Source organism: Hylobates moloch, unplaced genomic scaffold (genome assembly GCF_009828535.3).
Source record: "Hylobates moloch isolate HMO894 unplaced genomic scaffold, HMol_V3 SCAFFOLD_16, whole genome shotgun sequence".
Taxonomy (NCBI): Eukaryota; Metazoa; Chordata; class Mammalia; order Primates; family Hylobatidae; genus Hylobates; species Hylobates moloch.
The window spans coordinates 2,680,417-2,701,257 of NW_026652291.1; the positions used below are offsets into that span (position 1 = coordinate 2,680,417).

The window sequence follows — 20,841 nt, forward strand, 5'->3', positions numbered from 1 at the left end:
TGTGATTCATACTAACGTGTGTTTCAAGACTGCTGGGGGAGCAAACTTTAAACGAAGTGACGTGATGGATACGTTAATTAGCTCGATTAAATTATTCCGCAATGTGTGTGTGTATACCAAAACATTACACTGTACCCCATAAATATAAACAATGCTGGTCACAACCTACTAAATTATTTCACATCCACCCAGGGGCCACACCCTGCAGTCTGAATAGCTCTGCCAACATAATGAAAGCGTGATGAGAATACAAAAAATTACATGGGTGCTGCACCCTTGGGGCCAGCCTGCTTACCCTCAACATGGAGAGGCAGAGCTGATGCCCGAGGATATGCTTCCACGGAAGCACAGAAGAGCCCCTGCAACCCACGTCAGCCGAAGGGAGGACTTGCTGAGTGAGCATTTCCAACCCCACCTTTGACCTTTCCAAAATCTTTCTGAAACATAATTAGCTCCCAAAGACAAATTAACACCTGGTCTCAAAGATGAAAAGTTCAAGGGTAACTCCTACGAGGCTTTCTTCCTCACAAGATTTTTACAAAGGGCATCTTGACCCCCCACATATTAACGAGTATCTCTATCCATCGGGGTGGTGGTCTCCACCCCAGAAGACCCTAAGCTCTGTGCCAGATCCAATGTGTGCCCCTCCAACGATGTACACTCTAAAACCACCAACGCCTGGGGACCAATGGTCACAAAGGTGATGGCCCGAGGGCATCTCGGCATGAAACCAGATGTGATAAAGAGCTGACTCCTAATGCTGTCCATCTAAAGGACAGCCAGCCTAAAGATGAGTGTCCTTTTCATATTCGGCACAGTTGGCCAAGAGACATCTTTTGAAGCAATCGCTATCTTATTTTAAAACAAGTATGTATTTACTAAGGAATACAAAACTTGCAATGTCTCATGGGCAAAATATAACTTCACTTTCCTAGGATTTTACTCCGCAAAGGCTTCCTTCCTTCCTTGCCTCATACGTCCACGAACTCCTACAAGTGATCGACCTGCACGAATGTGGAGCGGGCCACATGCAGCATCGCGTGGTGGTTGTGTCCCTCTGAAAGTAACAATTCATTCATTTCCATCTGTCAAAGACGGGACAGAATTCTCAGACTCTTTATTCTCATATCCCTGTAAAAAGATGACATGTATGCCAACTCTTTTGACAAAAACCTCAGTAATGTCTCCAAAACATTGTCAATAGGCCAGCTGTGATGGCTCGTACGTGTAGTCTCAGCACTTTGGAAGGCTGAGGCAGACGGACCACTTGAGCCCAAGGAACTGAAGACCAGCCTGGATAACAACATGGCGAAACCCCACCTCTACAAAAAAATACAAAAATTAGCCAGGCGTGGTGCAAACGCCTACAGTCCCAGCTACTGGGGAGGCTGGATGGGATCACTCGAGCCCGGGAGGTCGAGGCTGCAGTGAGCCATAATTGCTCCACCGCTCTCCAACAAATCAAGCAGTTGAGAATGAGCAGAAGCAGCTTACAGCAATGAACACACATGCCACACTAAACTCAACTTCTTTCACTTTAGGACTTCCCTTATTTAAACTACTTATTTATTTATTTAATCAAAGAATCCAACTCCCAGGTCCTGCAGATCACTGCTTCCACTTGTCTAGCAGGGAGATGCCGTAGGCACAGGAAAGTCCACCTGGCAGGTGTGTTCCAAGGAGCCGGCAAAACACCCGCCCCTCAGGAGGTCCGAGATTCTCTGCAATGAGAACATCCTTTACTCCAGCCCACTTTGGTGGGCTTTATATTTCCCCTCCATTTAAGCTTTCTTAAAATATAAAATGGGTGTTTTTAAGTCCACATTTTGCAGTTTTTCTTTAGTTTGACTATGAATGTGAGGATCGGTCTTTTTTTTTTGGACACAAGTCTCACTCTGTCACCCAGGCAGGAATGCAGTGGCACAATCTTGGCTCACTGCAACCTCTGCCTCCCGGGTTCACGCCATTCTCTTGCCCCAGCCTCCCGAGTAGCTGGGATTATAGGCGCACACCACCACACCTAGCTAATTTTTTGTATTTTAGTAGAGATGGGGTTTCACCGTGTTGCCCAGGCTGGTCTCGAACTCCCGAGCTCAGGCAATCCACCCGCCTCGGCTTCCCAAAGTGTTAGGATTACAGGTGTGAGCCACCGTGCCCGGCTGAGGATCGGTCTTTTCGAACCAGCTCAAACATTCTATTTTCTATGACAGATGAACAAAATAACCTAAGAAATTCCAACTAAATAATTCTATAATAAGAAATAAATTTCCATTTTAAGTAAACATAAATATCTCTGCTGTTTGTCCAGCCTTTGCTTTTGGACCTAGCGAAGGGCACCATACACCTTCTCGTGAGCACAATGAGAATGTGCAGAGCCGAGTTGGCTGGCCTGACAACAGGGTGGGGACTCTACTCTGATGGACAGAGTCCGGGAGAGATCAGTCCTTTGGCAACGTCCAAGAGGGCAGTGCACAGCTGTGCATCCTTCACCCTCGGGGCTTTCATCATGACTTGGCTGGAGATAGTTTAAACATATGAGGCATTCACAGAGTGAGAAACTGCTGCACTGTGTGTGGGTGGGCTGCTCTGGTATGTCCTGGGGTTTCCAATGATGCAAACCATTCACTTTCAGTGGGGAAAAGAGCACAGAATGGAAAGGAAGGAGCCGAATCCCCACAGGGACTCGGCCCCGAAAGGCTGCCAGATGACACCACGGTCCACAACCATCCTGCTGGATAACCACGTGCTGCAGACCTGTTCAACTACTGTGTATCTAACACAGTGGTAACAAAGCCCATTCTTTTTTTTTTTTTTTTTTTTTTGAGACAGTCTCATTCTGTCGCCCAGGCTGGAGTGCGGTGGCGTGATCTTGGCTCACTGCAAACTCCACCTCTCGGGTTCAAGCAACTCTCCTGCCTCGGCCTCCCAAGTAGCTGGGACTATAGGTGCCTGCCACTATGCCCAGGTAATTTTTGTATTTTTTTTTTTGGTAGTGACGGGGTTTCACCATGGTGGCCAGCTTGGTCTTCAACTCCCGACCTCAGGTGATCCACCCGCCTCGGCCTTCCAAAGTGCTGGGATTACAGGCATGAGCCACCACGCCCGGCCACAAAGCCTATCCTTAAAATGAAGGGAAGAACCTTCTAAATGAGAAACACAGCATCTATGAGAGATAAGAAGCCTTGTGATCTATGCCTATAATTTTAAAAAGACAGAAATAAAATGCCAGCTTCAAAAAGAGGGAAAAAAAGATTCCTAGGTAAACCTTTGCTGAACTCAGAGCAAATGCTCTATGCTCACGGGAAGATGGCCAGGATTCTGCGACTATGAGTTCTGCATTGCTGCTCATCAGCACTGCTCTGCTCCATGTGTGTGCACAGGATGCCAATCCTTCCACTGCTTCTCAACCTCAGCTCAAGCATTTAGATGCAAAACTCTCTTACGGCAGATTAAAGGGAAATCTTTCGATTTAAAATTTTAGACTCCTTGCAGTATATTTACATTTTAAATTGCTGGGATTTAACACTGGAAACAAGACATTCAAATCTTTACGAAACTCAAATGTCAACTCCACTGGCTGTACTAATTCACCATAGTATTCTCCTACTACAAGTTCTCAATAGATGTTTGTTGAATATTGAATTAAGTTTATATTTTTGTAATTAAGCCACAATGGTAGATCCTATAACAACTTCTTCTCTATCAATTCTTAGAGGTTTTCATCTTCTCATGAAAAGAAGGCCCCACTGAGCTGAACATCACAGAACAAACTCCACTGAGAGCCAGCATTATTGCAGGAATGTGCTTGCTCCTGCGCCTACAGGCCTGCAATGAAGGCCTCTTACGCGGTGGCTCATGCCTGTCATCCCAGCACTTTGGGAGGCCAAGGCGGGCAGGTCACCTGAGGTTGGGAGTTCGAGACCAGCCTGACCAACATGGAGAAACCCCGTCTCTACTAAAAATACAAAAATTAGCCAGGTGTGGTGGTGCGTACCTGTAATACCAGCTACTTGGGAGGCTGAGGCAGGAGAATTGCTTGAACCCGGGAGGCAGAGGTTTGCAGTGAGCCGAGGTTGCACCACTGCACTCCAGCCTGGGCTACAAGAGCAAAACTCTGTCTTGAAAAAAAAAAAAAAAAAAAGAACAGCATGGGAGAGTGAGTCTTTCTGGGAAGTGGCCCCGTCTATGTGGAGAGCACATCAAGTTTCACAAGGTGTCAAATGACAAAATCAATTGTAATCGTATCAAATATTTTTTCCTGTTTGTCTCTTGTAAAAAACATAGAAGTTTAACGCATTTAGAGGGGCAACCACCCCGGTCAGAGCTGGCAAACTTATTCTGTAAAGAGCCAAGTAGTCAATATCTCGAGCTGTACAGTCCACATGCCTCTTAACTCTGCTGCTTTCGAGCAAAAGAAGCCACAGACAACACAGAGTGAGTAAGGATGGCTGTCTTCCAATAAAACTTTGTTTACAAAAAAAAAAAAACCAGCAGGGTGGGGACTGGGCATCTGATCATCTCTGTGCTGGATGGATGCTAAAATAATCACAATGTGATTGACTTTAAAAAAGCACTTCACACTTGCTTGGCAATTAAAAAACAAAGAACAAAAATAAAACACCTTCATTTATAAGCTCAAGATCACATAGAGTTTTTTTTTGACATTCTTTTGATACGGTTTCTTTTATCCAAAACCCACTAGTAACTATAAAAAGGTTTTGTCTTTAAATAATCTGAAGAGATGATACAAATCCCATAGCAGCAGGAAAGCGTGCGGCCCACCTTCTTCTCGAGCGAGTTGCTCCACTCCTTCAGCAGGTTGACGTGCTGCACGGCGGAGCTGGCCTCGTGGGCCTTGATCTGCTGGTTTGTCCCCTGCGAGAGCAAAGATGTGAGGCATTCAGCGAACCTCGCTGCATTTCAAAGGGCAGAGAGGCTAACATACGACCCTAAAAGCAGCACTAAACACAAAGAGGGGAGACCTATTTGCGTCAAGTGAACAGGGAATCTCTGCGCCTAAGGAGGGCTCTGCTCAGGGCCACCTGGCTACTGCGTGCAGGTGAGGAGGCCGCCAGGAGCAGCAGAGCCAGCACCCTGCAGTGCCACAGTGAGCATCTCAGGGTTATCTCCTCATCCCTTCGGCTCATCTCAAGTGGCTTCTTATCAAGGGTTGACACTTGTAGTACTAAGAAATTAAATTTTAAACTCATTCTTGACCTATTATAAACTATTTTTCCCATTAAAATATAGTATAAGTGGAAAATGTTTAGACACCTGTAGTTGTAGCGAGATACTGCCACAACAGTCTAGTAAACACCTAAGCAAAGTAGGATTCAAAAGAATTCACTAAAGTATTAATGTATTAGTTCAAATACACTGTATCCAAAGATGTATTGCTCTTCACCATTCTAGCATTCTTAGAAAAGTTACATACAAAACAAATACAATCTACAGAGTACATAAGATGTAGACCATTTTAGAGTCAGGAATAAGCACATGAAATTGTACTTCATATATTTAAGGAAATAATTTGTCTGAAATATAATTTGTTTTGCTATTAGAAAATTAAGAAGCCACAGAAAGCATTTTAATGATCTCCAAAACATATACTCTGTACATAGAATATTCATATATATATGTTGATATAAGTGTTGCAATATATAAACATATATATACACATACACAGAGAGAATGAATGATACTACGTACGACAGAACAGGGGAGGCTCATTCTTGCTGGAGACTAAAGCAAAGGAAGGCACAGTCATTCTTACTCTTTGGCTGTTCTCTTCCTCAGAAAATACTAAGATGCCAATCTCTCTGTACTGACTTCATAATAATGTATTGGTGCTACATAAAATATAAAATACTTTAATTGTAACATATACTGCCTCTTGATAGTTTTAAGATACATATATTTAAATGAAAACTCAGTTCCAATTCACTAGTAATCTCAGATGTGTTAAAAAATAAACAACAACAAAACACCAGATGCAGATTTCTCACACTACATGTGTGGCAGCAACAGAGACGCCCTCCCCACACTGTTCTCTGGGAGGTGTGCTCTCTATGAGCTGTGCTCCATTTTGTGTCTGTCCCCAGTTGGGGTCAGAGTCAGCACAGACATGTACCTCAAATGCATTTATGGATACACACGTGTGTGATCGTTATGGCTGTGTACTGACACACACGCTGTTGAAACTATGCTCAGTTTGATATTCACTTATATTCAGGTAACAGCTAACATTTCTGTAACAATCTATCTGAAAACCCCACCAAATGTCAAGTCTACCTGTCCCATTACTAGCTGGTTTTGGATGCAGTACTTCTCTTAATGTATTAACTTCCACCTCAGCACGGTGTCTCCCTGAAGTCTCAAAGCACCACCAACTGGAAAGCGAGCATCCCACCTGCTGCATGTGGCTTTCGTCACCCATGCAACAGGGTGTTTCAGTTCCATGACAAAGAATAAGGAGTCCAGAGCTTGCATGTTAAAATGTTAATATAATAACTTTCTCTCATGGCAGAATGTCAGTGACTGGGAAGGACAAATGTCGGATACTGACCTGAAAAACGCAGCCATAGCGCTTAAAACTACAGGTGCTGGGGGCATTGACACACTCTGACAAGTGTGCACTCAACTGCAACGGGAAAGAGACGTGAGTTGTGGCACAAACGTTTGCATGAAAATGTTCAAACATATTAGGGCACAGATAGCATCTGAGCTGTACTATTAAGAATGGTGTTTATCGCTACAGGTGTGTATATATCATCTGCTGCCTAGACTTCTATGCAGTAAATATACGGTCTAGTCACGTGTATACACATATACGCCAATATACAAGAATACATTTACTATAACATTTCTTAAACTTGCAGTTTCTTTAGAACAAATTGTTCAAAATGTGACATGCCATCTGTAGTGCCAGAATTTAAAAAAGAAAGAAAAAACATAAACTGAAATGCACATTTAAAGACCATAAACAAAAATTGCATGAAAACACAAAAAAATAGAAAGCATTCAGAATGCAACTGGGTCACACACCTAATATACGGTACACAAAAATAAATATATTCTCAAAGCAACCTTACACAATGTACCATTACTCATAATACTTGAAATAAGTGCAGATGCGTTTTTCCTTCATCTGAAAAGACTTTTTCCCTCTGTAAGGGCCAGAAACTCAGGTAGCTTTTCAAAGACCTCTAAGATCAGCCTAACAATATACTCTTAATACTGTCACCTCTAACTGATGGCAGGAAAATTAGGTGGGGCTGGGAGCAGGTAACTCATTTTGCAAGAAAAAAGTCCCTTGCTCAGCTCAAATGCTGGTGAGTTATCAAATAAAAATTACTTATGATGCCCTAACAAGAGAAAAAGGAATGGAAAAGATTACATTTTAAGGACTTAGACTCATGTGTTAGGCTAATACAAATGAGGTATAGTTTGGTCTTTTTCTTTATCATGCCCCAAGACTGAGCAGAAGTTTTGTCTTTTACTGAAGAAATTCCCATCAGGAAACTCTAGGGATAGATCTTCACAGAAAACAGACTCTTTTTGGGAGGATGGGTGTGCGGGTGCAGCAGCTGGGAATGTGTTTTTCTGTGTGCCAGCACACGTGTTCCCAAGGCTCACAGAGCATGTCCTCCTGGAGGGCGCAGCTAAGTTATACAACTTCTCAGTCTACCAGGACAAAGGCGGTCCTTCCCTCTAGGCGGATATTTACAACAGAGGGGAAAATGGATCCCCGCTGTGAAACTAACGAGGAGGGACAATGCGGGAAGGGACTGAGGGGCCCATGCGGCCACTGCTAGGGTCAACCTTCAAGGAAGGTCTCAGAGCCAGGGCAGAGTCAAGGCGGTAGGAACCTGGCAGCCTGACGCCCTTGCTGCTCCTCGGAACCCAGATCGGCTGCCCCTGCAGGAAGCGCCCACAAGGCGCATGACAGGTGACTGGCAGGGAAACGCAGCGTGAAGACTGCGCAGAACAAGGTTAATCTAAAAACTTAAGAATGTATTCTTCCGGTGTCATTACTGCAATAACAAACCTGAGTGTCAATGCTATTACATGTTAAGCCAGGGACACACTGGGTTTGATATATGTTATTTTCAGTGTACTAGACTAAATTCGGTGTTGGGCCTTTTTCTAAATTGGTTTTATAATCAGTATTCTGAGTCTCAGGGAATCTACAGGAGCTCTGGAATAGGGGCAAGAATAATCTATAGCTCAATAGCACCTTTCATCAGAAACCCAACAGAAATGCAGGTTTAACAATGTTTTAAACAAAGAAATTATTGGCCGGGCGCGGTGACTCATGAATATAATCCTAGCACCTTAGGAGGCTGAAGCGGGCAGATCGCGAGGTCAGGAGATCGAGACCATCCTGGCTAACAAGGTGAAACCCCGTCTCTACTAAAAAATACAAAAAATTAGCTGGGCGTGGTGGTGGGCGCCTGTAGTCCCAGCTACTCAGGAGGCAGAGGCAGGAGAGTGACATGAACCCAGGAGGCAGAGTGTGCAGTGAGCCGAGACTGCGCCACTGCACTCCAGCCTGGGTGACAGAGTGAGGTTCTGTCTCAAAAAAAAAAAAAATTATTTCAACAGCACAGATTCTTTATACATTAACAGAGGATTGTCCAGTTGTGGCAATAATTTACATTTATTTTTCCCTAGCTCCTCCCAGGGGCACATTCAGGGCCCAGAGGCCACTGTCATCAGGCAAGACTTTGCCCTCACCCATCAGCTTCAAGGTCCTGGGAGGGCACACCTTGGGGAGAGTGGCTCTCTGGGCCCTCCTCTACCCTGAGTCCCTGGCCCTAGCCCCACATGGGCCCTCTTGCTCAGTCAGGGGCATGCGAGGCTGGTTCTCCCTGCTACCCAGTATCTAGTGGTGAAATTTCAGGCTGTTGAAAAATGCTGAGGTGAGCAGGTGAGCCGGCTCCTTAGATCAGGGTACCACACATCCAGGGAGCCCAGCGTAGCCCCAGATGACTCCCAGAATACTAACTAAAGGAGCTCCAGGTCAGGACAGATGCAGAAACATTAAGAATCCTTGAAATTCTCCCAAGTGGACATATCCTGATCAAGTGAAGTCAATGCAAAATCTACTTATCTCAAAGAAAGAGTGCCAAGGGCAATGTGAGACGTGCAACCTTTGGGGGAGGCCACACAGGGGCCCTTCTGGCAGCCCTAAAATGTGGGAGCTGTCCTCCACCCGGCATGTGTGAGCAAAACGGTTCTGAAGTGTCTCTAAGTTAATTCATGTTCTTGAGGTAATCTTACAGCAATTACTATTCTATAGAGTTAAAATTGCTTTAAAAACCCCTTGTCACCTTTGCTTGTACTGTATGTAAAATATTTCCATTTTCTTAATGCTTCACAATCTTTGCTCTGAATTTACCACACTGTAGTTTTGTTTTGTTTTGTTTTTGAGATGGAGTTTCACTCTTGTTGCCCGGGCTGGAGTGCAGTGGCACGACCTCGGCTCAGTGCAACCTCCACCTCCCGGGTTCAAATGATTCTCCTGCCTCAGCCTCCTGAATAGCTGGGATTACAGGTGCGTGCCACCACGCCCGGCTTGTTTTTGTATTTTTAGTAGAGATGGGGTTTCAGCACGTTGGCCAATCTGGTTTTGAACTCCTGACCTCAGGTGATCCACCCGCCTAGGCTTCCAAAAGTGCTGGGATTACTGGTGTCAGCCACTGTGCCCCGCCATACACTGTAGCTTTTAACTGCTTGCTTCTGACTTCCAAAAAATGGCATAAGGCTTTTTGCTGTGGTTTTTGTTTTTCTGCCATACACATAACTCTCACGAACTGGGAAAACGTGAGGCTTCAGCTATGCAGGGAAGGGGACCCAGGCACGCAGCCCGGAGGACTCCACAGACTCCTGGCCGGGCCCGGCCGCCCCTACCTCGCTCCTCAGGAGAGTCTGGACGCTGCACTTGTGAGGGCAGGACACCACCACGCAGGGACAGTCAGTGTCTTCGTGTTTCTACAGAGAGAGAAAGTACTGTCAACTTTAAACACACCACCTGTCTTCCTTCAGTCCTGCTGAGATCCCCATGGGGCCCCCAAGAATGGCTCTGCTCACCATCGCCGTCCCGTAAGTTATGGCACTCACATTACGTATGGCTGAGTCATTACTGTCACAGAGTGTGAGTGTCTCAGGATGTCACAAGTATCTCCAAAGATCTGGTCAGATCTGACCAGTGAGGGCGGCTTGCCTCAGAACAGTCTGCTGCTGGGGGCCTTGACACAAGGGCTTCCCCGTAGCACGTCTCCTCTGCCAGAGCTGCTCCTGGTTCACACAGCCCCTATCATGCAATGCTCAGGCAGGCATGGCCACTCACACAGCACTCACAGCACAGGTGGACAGTGGAGCTGGGGACCCAGCTGGTGTCTGCCTCTGCTGGTTGAGAGACAGAGGGTTTCCCTTGGCCTCTTAGTTTGGAGTCTGGAAATGATGCTTCCCAAGTATGCGAGAGCAGCATGACCTACTGAGTATTTACATTACTAACCTAGAATCTTAATCTACATTACCTTTAGTCCATAGAAAATTGGGTTAAGTTTTGGGTTAGGCCTTCTCTAATAGCACAAACTTCACCTTTGCTAAGGCTGGATGATGGCGACTGTTAAGCCCAATCCCATGGGCACCTGCTGGGCGCCTGTCCACGAGCAGAGCAAGGGCAAGGACTCCCCACAAGGACATCAATTGCAGGGCCCCTGCGGAGAGATGACGAGGAAGAGCCAGAGACGGAGCCACGCTGAACAGTCCCTGCTGAGCAGGAAGACTGTGGCAGCGGCTTCCCGGTGGCCACAGGACGCCTCAATCCTCCCCCATCCATCTTTTCAGGTCCTCTTTTGGCCTCCAGTTATGTTGCTGTTCCGCTGAAGGAACTGGGGAGGCATTTGCTGAGAGCCAGAGTCTGACTGGCGGGTCTGAGGGCCAAGGAGGGCAGCGGCCCACCCAAGGGAAGCTCGTCCTCGGAACGTGGTTGCTCCTCTCCCCCAGGAGCTTGCTTTCCTCGGCATGTTTCTAAGGCCCAACTCTGCGGGCACCCACGGTGGTTTTGTGGCAGAATAGGGATGGAGCTCGGGGCAGGGAGGCTGAGGAAGAAGGGAGTGGAGGGCAGCACTGTGGCCAGGGAAGAGAAGGCCACTCAATATCTTTCTGTGTTTAACTTTCAACAAGCCCACACCAATCTCCACTCCCAGGACCGTGGGGATGCACGTTTCCACACCCTCGCCAATTCTATCGCACAATCTTTGGCAATCTGATACGTAAAAAAATGGGGTAAGTGGGACCTGCAATTCTTTAGTAATGTGTGGTTAAGCACATACATATATGCTTTTTTTTTTTTTTTTTTTGAGACGGAGTCTCACTCTGTCGCCCAAGTTGAAGTGCAGTGGTGCAATCTTGGCTCACAGCAACCTCCACCTCCTGGGTTCAAGCAATTCTCCTGCCTCAGCCTCCAGAGGAGCTGGGACTACAGGCACACGTCACCATGCCCAGCTAATTTTTTGTATTTTTAGTAGAGGAGGGGTTTCACCATGTTTGCCAGGCTGGTCTCGAACTCCTGACCTCAACTGATCCACCCACCTCGGCCTCCCAAAGTGCTGGGATTACAGGTGTGAGCCACTGTGCCCAGTCTTAAGCATATTTTTGATATTAATCATTTCTATTTCTCTATTAATCATTTCTATTTCTTTTCCTGTGAAAAGGCATTTTCACAGCTTTTGACTACTATAGTGAGTTGAATAATGTCTTCCAAAATTCATGTCTATCTGGAACCTCAGAATGTGACCTTATTTGGAAATAAGATTTCTGAAGATGTCGTCAGTTAAGACGAAGACACCCTGGTGTCGGGCAGACCCTAAATCTAAAGACTGCCACCCTTAGAAGAGGTGAGGACATGCACTAGGAAGACGGCCACGTGAACATGGAGGCAGAGGTTGGAGTGGTGCAGCCATGAGCCAAGGAAGGCCAAGGACTGCTGGTGGCTCCAGAAACTGAGAGGGGCAGGGAAGCCTTCTTCCCTACAGTTGTCAGAGACAGCAGGGCCTTGGTTTTGCATTTCCAGACCCAGAACTATGACAAGATAAATTTGTTTTTTTGCAAGCCACCAACTTTGGGTTACTTTGTTACAGCAGCCAAAGGAAAATAACACATTCATTTAAAAAAAAACCCTGAATCTGCTGCTGATTTTTTTTCATTTGCCTATTAATGAAATCAGTCCTATCTATGAAATTAAATGTAATTCTGATACACACAAGCATGTATGTGCACACACGTGTGAGTTGAAAAGCACAGGCTGGGTGTGGTAGCCCAGCACTTTGGTAGGCCGAGGCAGGCGGATTACCCGGGGACAGGAGTTTGAAACCAGCCTGGCCAACATGGTGAAACCCTGTCGCTACTGAAAATACAAAAATCAGCCGGGTGCAGTAGCGGGCACCCGTAATCCCAGCTACTCGTGAGGCTGAGGCAGGAGAATCGCTTGAACCTGGGAGGCGAAGGTTACAATGAGCCGAAATCGTGCCACTGCACTCCAGCCTGGGCGACAGAGTAAGACACTGTCTCAGAAAAAAAAAAACCAGCATAACTACATAGTGAACACTCATGAAGCCAACACCCAGGTCCAAGAGCATGACTGACAACATCCATCTACTGCATCTACCTCTCCCATCTCACCCTCATTCTCCCACAAGGAGTACCCATTAAAACCACAACTCTGAATTTTGTATTTCTGCTTCTAAAAATTTTTCACCATATATATGTGTGCCAGATGAAACACTGTTTCATTCTGATTGTTTCTGAATTTTGTTAACACAGAATTCTACCATAGGAGTCTTCTGGACTTGGCTCAATATTACACTTCTTAGACTAATCTGCCTATTGCCAACAACTGCAGGCCCCTAACTTTCACTACTGTATGACACATCTCCCTGTCGTATAATAACACTGTAATACAATTTCCACCTGCTGATGGGTGCTCCGGCTGTTTCCAGATTTCTGCTGCTCTGGTCACACCTGACATTTCCTGGTGTGTGTGTTTCTCCTACACATCCAGGAGAAGAACTGCTGGTTAACTGAGTGCCTGAATGTCTAACCTAGTAAGATACTGACAATTGATTTCCAAAGTGGTCAAACCTACAGACTTCTACCATGTATGCTTTCCCATAGGGTGAGATCTTTATCATCCTGATCTTCACAAGTTAACAGAATTGTTTAAAGAATGATGGTCCAGAATTTCTAGATTAAATCTAAAAGGTTTGTTTCCTGACACTTTAAATTATGCTAACCTATAAATTTAAAAAGTAATAATAAAACTTGAAAATAGCTGGCATACTGTATATACTACAGTTTAAACGTAGAAAAGAAATCCTTAGATGAACTGCAATGGTCCAGGGTTTCGATGCATCCTCAGCACGTTTTATCAACACTGGATGTTGTGACACACCATAAAACATAGGGAGTGTAGGAGAATTAGAATGACCTGGGCTTTAGGTCTCCCTACATCAGGCCTGTTCTTCCTAGAAATAAACTCAATGAAGGCCTGAGGGGATGAGAATAAGGGTGTTCAAATTGAAAAAAAAAAAATATGTGGGAATCAAATCACATCACTGAAAAGACAGGTGGCCTAGGGCAAGTCACAGAACCAGGCCTGCAGCAAAGGCAGCCAACCAGCAACTGCTGTCCCCTGGTCAGGCTGAGAGGCAGGAGCAGACTCACTGGCATGACCCCAAACACCCGTGCTTGCTGAAATGTCTGCAGGCCCTGAGAGAAGCTGACACACACCTTAAAATGCACTCTACTATCAACACTGCTCGAACAGTTTTCAACTTGTTTCATCTCAAGCATGTAGTGTGATTTATAAGGAATATTTGCACAACGCAGGCCCCAAACTTGCTCATTATCATTCTGTGCTTTCCATCTATTCTCTTTCTCCCTTGTCTTCAGCTGACAAATTCAAGGCCCAAATCAAATGAAAGGCAACCTCCTCACTAAAGCCTTCCTTGACACTCAGGCTAAGCTATTATAACTGATCCTTCCTTGTTGGCATGTCATTCATATTACAGTCCCAGTACTTCCCATATTAACATGACTTAAACTGTGCATCTGGCTGTCTCTCTCATCAGACTGCAAACTGAAGGGGAGAGTGCAATTTATTCTCTTGTGCGTCCTGAGCAACCAGGGCGGGGTCTGGTGCCATTTTGTGAATCTATATGCTTGTGCTTAAAACCTGACCTGTTACAGCCTCATCTGGTGTTCAGAGTCAGTTACTTATATGGTGTTTAACGGACATACGCTACGATTCCTTCTTAAACAAAAATCAGTTGCTGGATTCTATTCTGCAAATAAAGGTTAACTGATTCTGGCAAGAAGCAAAGTATAACTTTGATAGCTATATATTTAAGTTCCAAGGTACATGTGCAAGATGTGTGTGTTTGTTACACAGGCAAATGTGTGCCACGGTGGTTTGCTGCACAGATCAATCCATCACCTAGGTATTATTAAGCCCCGCATCCATTAGCTATCCTTCCTGATGCTCTCTCTCTCCTAACCCCACAGGCCCCAGTGTGTGTTGATCCCCCAAATGTGTCTATGTGTTCTCATTGTTCAGCTCTCTAAGTGAGAACATGTGGTGTTTGTTTTTCTGTTCCTGTGTTAGTTTGCTAAGGATAACGTCTTCCAGCTCCATCCACGTCCCTGCAAAGGAGATCATCTCCTTCCTTTTTTTTTTCTTTTTTTTTTGTTGTTGAGACGGAGTCTTGCTCTGTCGCCCAGGCTGAAGTGCAGTGGCGCAATCTTGGCTCACGGCAACCTCTGCTTCCCGGGTTCAAGTGATTCTCCTGTCTCAGCCTCCCGAGTAGCTGGGATTACAGGCATGTGTTACCATGCCCAGCTAATTTTGTTATTTTTAGTAGAGATGGGGTTTTACCATGTTGGCCAGGCTGGTCTTGAACTCCTGACCTCAGGTGACCCACCCGCCTCAGCCTCCCAAAAGTGCTGGGATTACAGGTGTGAGTCACTGTGACCAGCAGATCTTTTTTTTTTTTTTTGAGACGGAGTTGCACTTTTGTTGCCCAGGCTGGAGTGCATGATCTTGGCTCACCGCAACCTCTGCCTCCTGAGTTCAAGCGATTCTCCTACCTCAGCCTCCCAAGTAGCTGGGATTACACGCACCTGCCACCACACCTGGCTCGTTTTGTTTTTTTAATAGAGATGGGGTTTCTCCATTTTTGTCAGGCTGGTCTCGAACTTCCAACCTCAGGTGATCTGCCCACCTCGGCCTCCCCAATTGCTGCGATTATAATAGGCGTAAGCCATGGCACCCAGCCAATCTCCTTCCTTTTTATGGATATACAGTATTCCATGGTATAGATGTACCACATTTTCTTTATCCAGTCTATCACTGATGGGCATTTAGGTTGATTCCATGTCTTTGCTATTGTGAATACTGCTTCAATGAACACACATGTACATGTATCCTTATAATAGAATGATTTATATTCCTTTGGGTATATACCCAGTAATGGGATTGCTGAGTCAAATGTTATTTCTGCCTCTAGGTCTTTGAGGAATTGCCACACTGTCTTCCACATGGTTGAACTAATTTACACTCCCACCAACAGTGTAAAAGCGTTCCTTTTTCTCTGCACCCTCGCCAGCATCTGTTGTTTTTTGACTTTTTAATAATCGCCATTCTGACTGGCATGAGATGGCCACATATTAACATATGTAAAGCCTGAAGTCTTGTTCATTAGGCATGTGTCTCATTCACTGAAATTTAACAACTGGAGGAATTATTATTTTCGTTCTAGAGATGGGGTCTCACTTTGTTGCCCAGGCTGGTCTTAAACTCCTGGCCTCAAGCAATCCTCCTGCTTTGGCCTTCCAGAGTGCTGGGATTATAGGCATAAGCCATCATGCACAGCCTGGAGGAATTACTTGACTCCAAAAAAAAACTACTGCTATTTTCCAAAGGGGAGGGCACAGTTCTTAAAAGTTCTTTTTTTTGAGACAGGGTCTCACTCTGTCACCCAGGCTGAGTGCAGTGGTGCAACTGTGGCTCACTACCAGTCTCAAACTCCCTGGCTCAAGTAATCTTCCTACCTCAGCCTCCCTAGTAGCTAGAACTACAGGTATGCTTTAGCACACCCGGCTAAATTTTTATTTTTCACAGAGGCAGAGTCTTGCTATGTTGCCCATGCTGGTCTCCAATTCCAAAGCTCAAGTGATCCTCCTGCTTCAGCCTCCCAAAGTGCTGGGCACACAGGTGTGAGCTACCACACCCAGCCTCAAGAGTTCTTAATAACTGGAAACATCTGAAGTACCACACAAGAAGAAGATTTCACAATGGAAGAAAGACATGGACACAGGAAAATTACATAAAGCAAGGCAGATTCAGAGATTATAAAGTATTTAGTTGGTGCAAAATTAATTGCCGTTTTTGCCACTACTTTTAATGGCAAAAACCGCAATTACTTTTGCACCAACCTAAGAGGACTACAACTCATTTCATAGAGAAAAGCAAAGGAAACTCTCCCTAAATTTTGGTCATTAGAACTCCATGGCTGGGTGCGGTGGCTCATGCCTATAATCCCAGCACCTTTTGGGAGGCTGAGGTGGGCAGATGGCTTACACCCAGGAGTTTGAGACCAGCCTGGGCAACATGGCAAGACCCCGTCTCTACAAAAAATACAAAAATTAGCCAGGCATGGTAGCATGCACCTGTAGTTCCTGAGGTGGGAGGATCACTTGAACCTGGGAGGCAGAGGCTGCAGCGAGCTGAGATTGTGTCACCGCATTCCAGGCCTGGATGACAGAGTGAGACTCTCTCTCAAACAAAACAAAACAAAACAAACCATTCCACAATATCTACCAGGAACTGGATGACGGCCCACGCCCTGGCTGAGCTGCCCTGGTGCCTCCCTTCAGTCACTTCGTGGCCAAGCCCACCCCAGCCTCTCAGCAGCCTCTGAGGGCATGCCCAGGCCCCCACGAGCTCTGTCCTCCTCTCCACTCGCTCCAGCCCCATGATCCTGTGAGCCACCAAACTCACCCACATCTGTAGCCTGCATGGCTCCACTCCCCATTCTCCCCCAAGCCCATCACCCTCCACTCACTGGGCACCCCCTCGGCAGGACACCTAGGTTCTCCACAGGCACTGGGCGTCACCTTTACCTCATACCCCACCTGCTGGCCAATCCTACCGCCCCACCCTCAGGCACACCCCAGTACAACCTTCCCCCACCCCAGCAACACCAGGCCTTGCCCCGGGGCTCCTCTCACCCTCCCAGTTCTGGGCTGCCCAGTGCCTTTCCCTCACCCTCTGGCTGCTCCACTGCCCTGACCTCTGGCCTGTGTTCTATACAGCTTCTGAACCCCACAGCCCTGCCCGTTCCAGCTTAGGGTCCACATGCTCCCTCACTGTCCCTTGACTGCCTCAGAGAAGCCAGTGCTGATCACCTCTCTTCCCTTGATGCCACCTGATTTTTATTCACAGAACTGATCATTCCCCGATGTTACACATTTGTTAGCATTTTTTCCCACCAGAGGAGCCTCACCACTAAGTCCCCAGCTCCTGGAATACTGCCTGGTGCACAGTAGGTACCCAATAGGTGTTTGTTCAACAAATGGATTGTTTTTGAAGTGTGTCCTCCACCCCCAACATCTCTGCTTTCCTCTTTAATTCACCCACTCACCCACACACACACACACCCCCACATTCACACACCCCCACTCTCCCACATTCACACTCACCCCACACACTCACCCCCACACACACCCACATTCACTCACCCCCACACACTCTCACCCCCACAGAAACACACAATGCAAAACTGTGCCAAAGTAACCGAAGTATGAGAAGCTGTCTCTCTCCAAGATAAACAGCTGCATTTCAATGCTGTAGGACAAATTAGCCTGTTGTAAGTGATAGTTATGTCACAGAGCTGTAATAAGACCAGGCAATCTATCAACATTTTGAGGCAATTCCCTAGGATAAGTTAAAAATTTTACCTTTTTTGAATTACTATTCATTTTTTGACACACTAAATGATAGTCAATCAAGGCAATGGAAAATGTTAACTACATAAATCAAAATAGGCAAAACAAAGCTTAATTCTGAAATAAAGTCAGATTAAAAAGTGCTACTTATTCCTATCTTTTCTCTTTATTCCTATTAGAATAGTCATTAAGAAGCTGTACAGTGGAAGAAGTATATATTAATTAAGCAGAAGGCCTGTGGAACAGATTATCTATGAGTTGAGGGAAGGCCTGTGGAACGGAAGGCCTGTGGAACGGGTTATCTATGAGTTGAGGGAAGGCCTGTGGAATGTATCATATAGGAACTGAGTGGAAGGCCTGTGGAACGGGAGGACCCACACCTGCAGTGCGATCATCGGAACCTGACTCTTGCAGTGGCTGCACGTGGCTTCCCGGTATTTACACGCCTTTTCCACGTGGTCTCGCAGGTCTTTCCTCAAGACCTTTTCTTTGCAGTCAGCACGCACACATGGAAGTTCTTCAAAATGGCAATCATTTTTTAAATGCACCTGTAAGACAAACCATTCAATGTTCTTAATTGGGAAAAAACCCTAAATCTGAAATACCAGATTCTAATCTATGCAATGAAATCCTAAAGAAATGTTTCTAATCTGCTGTTAGACCAGTTTTTCGCAGCAAAGAGTAACAAATATGCCAAGAGACACTGAATTTCATATTCTATTTCATGATTACTCAAACTATATTGTTGTTGAAGAATTAAGTCAACTCTGCTTCCAGGATAAATGAATATCTGCTAAGAACTTTGTTTTATTCCATTTCAAAGAATTTTCTAAGCTAAAATATGGTACTAATTAAAAAAATAAGTTATGTAGAATTTCACGGTGAAAAAAGGTTTTAATGGGCCTTCCAAAATTAAAAGCCAATTCAGATTTTCTCTATTCTAAGTGAGGCGGGGGGGAGTGTTTAAAAACCAGTTGACAATTCTGCCAATGATGTCATAAAAATAACAACTTATACTCAAGTGGTTCTGACTGCTTTCCTATTTGGCTGTGTTTTGAAAAACTAATGTCAACATGGTCTTAAAGTGCCACATCCTACTGACCACTTCATCAGCTGGATGTAAGGGACTCGAATTCCTTCAAGTAAAAGCTTCCAGTGTCCCTTTGCTACTCACCAGCAGATGTCCCAGCGTTAACTGCTCTGCACAACCTCTGCTTTCATTCCGACAATAGATCTGAAGAGCCAGAATTTCTCTCTTGCAGCAATTATCCTTAAACACCTGAAAATGAAAGATCATTATTTTGGAGGATTAATATTTCTTAATCTCCACATGCTGCTACTTTGGACAAGGCAAAACCACTTAAAAAAAAAAAAAAAAAAAAACAAGAGAGGAACTCCTAAGTGAACTTCAGAAAGCATTAAGGACCATCTTGATTTCTAGAAGTAGAATGAAGAAGCTACCCCCACTAAGAGACACAATTTAAATAACATTAACTGTTATCTTTTATTAGTTAAGCCAAAAGAAAATGAATTGGACTTAATAATTAAAGATCACTCTGGAGCATCTAAACATCTTCTATTAACTGACATAATCTCAGGATGAGGGCAGAGGAGGACCAGGTTCACATTCAGACTCTGGGGCCTCCCAGGAGCCAGCACTGAGCAGGTGGCCATTATGGTGTGGCTGCCACCAGAGGACAAAAGCAGAACTGGACACAACTGAATACATTGTATAGATCGCTTGCTGGAGAAATGGAGAGACCACGTAAGAGACCATATTTGGGGAATGATTTGTAAAACTGTTGGTTCCTTCTACAGGTCATGCTGTTAAAACTCATTTTTCACCAAAAAAGCAGCATTAGCCTGTGGTTGAAAAACACTCTCTTTAAACATATATTGCAGTCTGAAGTTAGTCTAATAATGGAAAGATTTGCCTTTGAAAATGAAAACGAGGCTGGGCGTGGTAGCTCAAGCCTAAAATCCCGGCACTTTGGGAAGCCAAGGCAGGAGGATTGCTGGAGTCCAGGAGTTTGAGACCAGCCTGGGCAACACAATGAGACCCTATCTCTACAAAATACTTTTTAAAAAATTAGCCGGGCAAGGCAGCATATGCACCTGTAGTCTCAGCTACTCAGGAGGCTGAGGCAGGAGGACTGCTTTAGCCTGGGAGGTCGAGGATGCAGTGAGCCGTGATCGCACTGCTGCACTCCAGACTGGGCGACAGTGTGAGACCCCCATTTCTTTAAAAAAAAAAAAGGAAGAAGAAAAGAAAAAACCTTTCAACTTTTAATTTTATTTTTCCCTTAGAAAACACAAGTATTCTCATTCTCACTCTTCTTTTAAGAGACAGGGTTGACTGGGAGCAGTGGCTCACCCCTGTAATCCCAGCACTTTGGGAGGCCAAGGTGGATGGATCACCTGAGGTCAGGAGTTCGAGACCAGCCTGGCCAACATGGTGAAACCCCATCTCTACTAGAAATACAAAAAAATTAACCAGGTGTGGTGGCACACGCCTGTAGTCCTAGCTACTCGGGAGGCTGAGGCAGGGCAATCGCTTGAACCCGGGAGGAGGAGGTTGCAGTGAGCTGAGATCATGCCATTGTACTCCAGCCTGGGCAAGAGAGTAAGACTCTGTCTCAAAAAGAGACAGGGTGGGTTTCACTCTGTCACCCAGGCTGGAGTGTACTGGTGCAATCATGGCTCACTACAGCCTTAAACTCCTGGGCTCAAGCAATCCTCTCACCTCACCCTCCTGAGTGGCTTGAACTACAGGCGCATGCCACCAAGCCCAGGTAACTTTTAATTTTCATTTTTGTAGAGATGGGGTCT

The 20,841-nt window shown here is 45.4% G+C and overlaps 1 protein-coding gene across 4 annotated transcripts in view; it reads right to left on the reverse strand.

Moving 5' to 3' along the window:
- The window catches only part of TRAF3 (TNF receptor associated factor 3), an 89,321-nt gene that overhangs the window by 15,221 nt on the left and 53,259 nt on the right, over nt 1–20,841 (reverse strand). For 3 of the 4 annotated variants that reach the window (XM_032180545.3, XM_032180546.3, XM_032180543.3), the window contains 5 exons: nt 19,187–19,291; nt 18,393–18,560; nt 9,913–9,993; nt 6,566–6,640; nt 4,783–4,875 (listed from right to left, as the gene is read on the reverse strand). In XM_032180545.3, the coding sequence (XP_032036436.1) occupies nt 4,783–4,875; nt 6,566–6,640; nt 9,913–9,993; nt 18,393–18,560; nt 19,187–19,291 (522 nt within the window). The remainder of the gene's footprint in view (nt 1–4,782; nt 4,876–6,565; nt 6,641–9,912; nt 9,994–18,392; nt 18,561–19,186; nt 19,292–20,841) is intronic. The other variant, XM_032180544.3, reaches the window with a different exon arrangement.